The sequence below is a fragment of the Montipora capricornis genome, chromosome 8 (genome assembly GCF_036669925.1).
Source record: "Montipora capricornis isolate CH-2021 chromosome 8, ASM3666992v2, whole genome shotgun sequence".
NCBI lineage: Eukaryota > Metazoa > Cnidaria > Anthozoa > Scleractinia > Acroporidae > Montipora > Montipora capricornis.
In genome coordinates this window covers 52,285,848-52,288,347 of record NC_090890.1, presented here as the reverse complement: position 1 = coordinate 52,288,347, position 2,500 = coordinate 52,285,848, and the positions used below count along the sequence as shown (strand labels likewise).

At 37.3% G+C, this 2,500-nt stretch overlaps 1 protein-coding gene across 1 annotated transcript in view; it reads left to right on the top strand.

Annotated features, from left to right (window-relative positions):
* The window catches only part of LOC138059653 (kin of IRRE-like protein 2), a 7,859-nt gene that overhangs the window by 714 nt on the left and 4,645 nt on the right, over positions 1-2,500 (top strand). Inside the window, exon 2 of the mRNA XM_068905266.1 lies at positions 1-28. This exon is cut by the window's left edge and continues 332 nt beyond it. Within this exon, the coding sequence (XP_068761367.1) occupies positions 1-28 (28 nt within the window). The remainder of the gene's footprint in view (positions 29-2,500) is intronic.

Below are 2,500 nucleotides of genomic sequence, written 5' to 3'. Positions count from 1 at the left end.
CCGAGCGTGATTAACTTGGATGTTAAACGTAAGCATTATTATATTAAATCGATCAGTAGATTCTCAACATTCCCAAGTGAGTAATTCTCAAACGTCCGTGCTAAGACAAAGGGAAAACTTAATGGTATTTTCGTTATTTATATCGCTAAACAAATCACAGCTTTGCAACAACAGCCAGTGGAGGAGAGCTGCTACACAACTGCAGCGGAGATCACTACACTCGAAATTTTAGCGGTGTCACGATTTTGTATTTCAGCAATGTTCTCCCTTTAACCATCTTAGATCCAGTTACTCCTTTTTTCATGTATGTACATATTTACAATAGTTCAAAACTTTCTTACCTCAAATTTTCATTGAAGACGCAAACTGCATTTTTGTTGTAAATATGGTAAGTTATCAAGCCACGGAATGCGTTTCCTTATGTAATCTTAATCCTCCTCTAATGCATAAACCTGCTAGGAAGCAGTTGTCGGGTTCATTACACTGGTAAACTGTTGTTCACTTCCGACGAGTTTAAATTCGTTGCCCCCTGACTTTGATATTTCAGCGATGTTCAAAGATTTGTGTACACGACATCATGGTTGTCAAGTTCGCTATTGTTCAGTTAAATGTTCTGTTTAAGTGACGAGGGATTTATGTCAAAAATCAGTACGTATAAGCGTCCAAATATTTGATAAAATTTGACCTTTGGTAGGACTTTAATTTCCTCTTCAAGGTATCAAATGTTGGAGTTTTTAGGTGATGGATGAATGTTAAACATCTTCGAATCGACAGTAACACTGCCATTTCGAGGAGGGTGTCAAAATTTAAAAGCGTCACACATTGCAAATGAAACTAGATGCTTCTGTGAAGCATACACTGGCTTGCCTGTGGTACGTGCTACAGAAAATCAGAAGGCACTGAATTGTGTGGTATTGAAATACAGCATTCCAGTCTCTGAAGAATAACAAATAAAAGAGAAGCGAGAAACATTGGCTTCTGGGCTGACATGTTGATAATTTTCAAGTTCCCTCACAACTTCTTTTCACCACAAGTGTGCCCTATGAGCATCCGAAAACTTTGTAATACTAAACTTCACTGAAGTCAAGCCCTGTTTCGCGGGGTTAGTGTTGGGATGGGAGACCAAAACAATAAACCCCTCATAAAAAAACAGAAACATCTGACCGAAAATACTATTAACGCTAACAAATGCGAACTCAGCAAGGTACAGATTCTGTTAGCTTGCTTTATGCAAAACAAATATTGATGAAAAAGCAAATAAATATTGATACACAGTTTTCACAAAGAGCAGAACGAAGTTTCCCGGAAGCTCGATCGACAATAAAATATTTACGACATGAAAACAACATTAATTTTGAACCTTGAATATAGATCGTTTTCACTGTCACGCAATAAAAAAAATAAATCAAAAACTATCCAGTGCAAAACGCTAAGAAATTGTTATCTTATAGAAGATAAAGAAATAAGACACTTGTCCAAGTTTTAGGCCTCTGCGTTTCCCCAAACTTCAGATATTCGTCGAAATGTTTCGCAGGCCGGAAAATAGTGTAAACATCTGGAACTGACTTTGGCTATCTAGGCGACTGATTATCACTACTGAAAAAACAAGCATTTACATAAGCACTTTTCCTAATGCTCTAACTTCTAAAAGGGCTCAAAATCATGAGATAAGTATATATTTTTCAACAAACTTGATCGTAGCTTTGTGTCACGCACCTAAATAATCCGGAAATTCAAAATGCTCTGGTTTCCAAACGAAGCACGCTATTGAGCTGTGAAATTGTCAACAGATATAGATATGCCGCCTCTTATGCCTGATGAGGATAAAAACTTTGGTGGATCTTTAGTTTTAGATTTTGGAAGGTGATGACGTCACGTGAAAATAAAAAGTTACGATCAGCGACAAACATTTTGGGAGATTTTTGCTACGTTCAAGTAAATTGCAAAATCGAAAGTGACATGGCCGGAATTCAGCGGGCGCCGTGATTAAGTTACCGCGGCATGTTTACTCGCCAAACAGTGAAGCATCTGTGTCAAATGATGGCAAGATACCGGGTTTTTGTAAGTTTCTTTTTCTGTCAAGTGTTATAAAGTTTGACAATGAAATGAGCGAAGTCAAAACAAAGATCACAATCGCCCAACTCTTGTTTATGCAAAGTCAAAATTTACTCTCCAAGACGCGTACGACGTTATTTATCACCAGGTAATTCCATCATTTTGGAAATAGCAGCTACTTTATTATTCATCTGCGTCACAAGTTTTCACTGATTTTGGGCCTCATTTTGTTGTAACTCAAGCACGCTTCCGACAGGCCTGTGAACCCTTCCTGCTTACAGAGCAATACTAAAAAACTTCTCCCATATCACATTTGAACCTTAAGCTCGAAAATTCAATACACAACATGATATTATAATTCAAAAAGGCAGAAAATACCACAGAATCCTTTTCCAGCGAAAATTTTATTGAAACAAACAACATATTTGCTCTTAGAGGCGAAAAC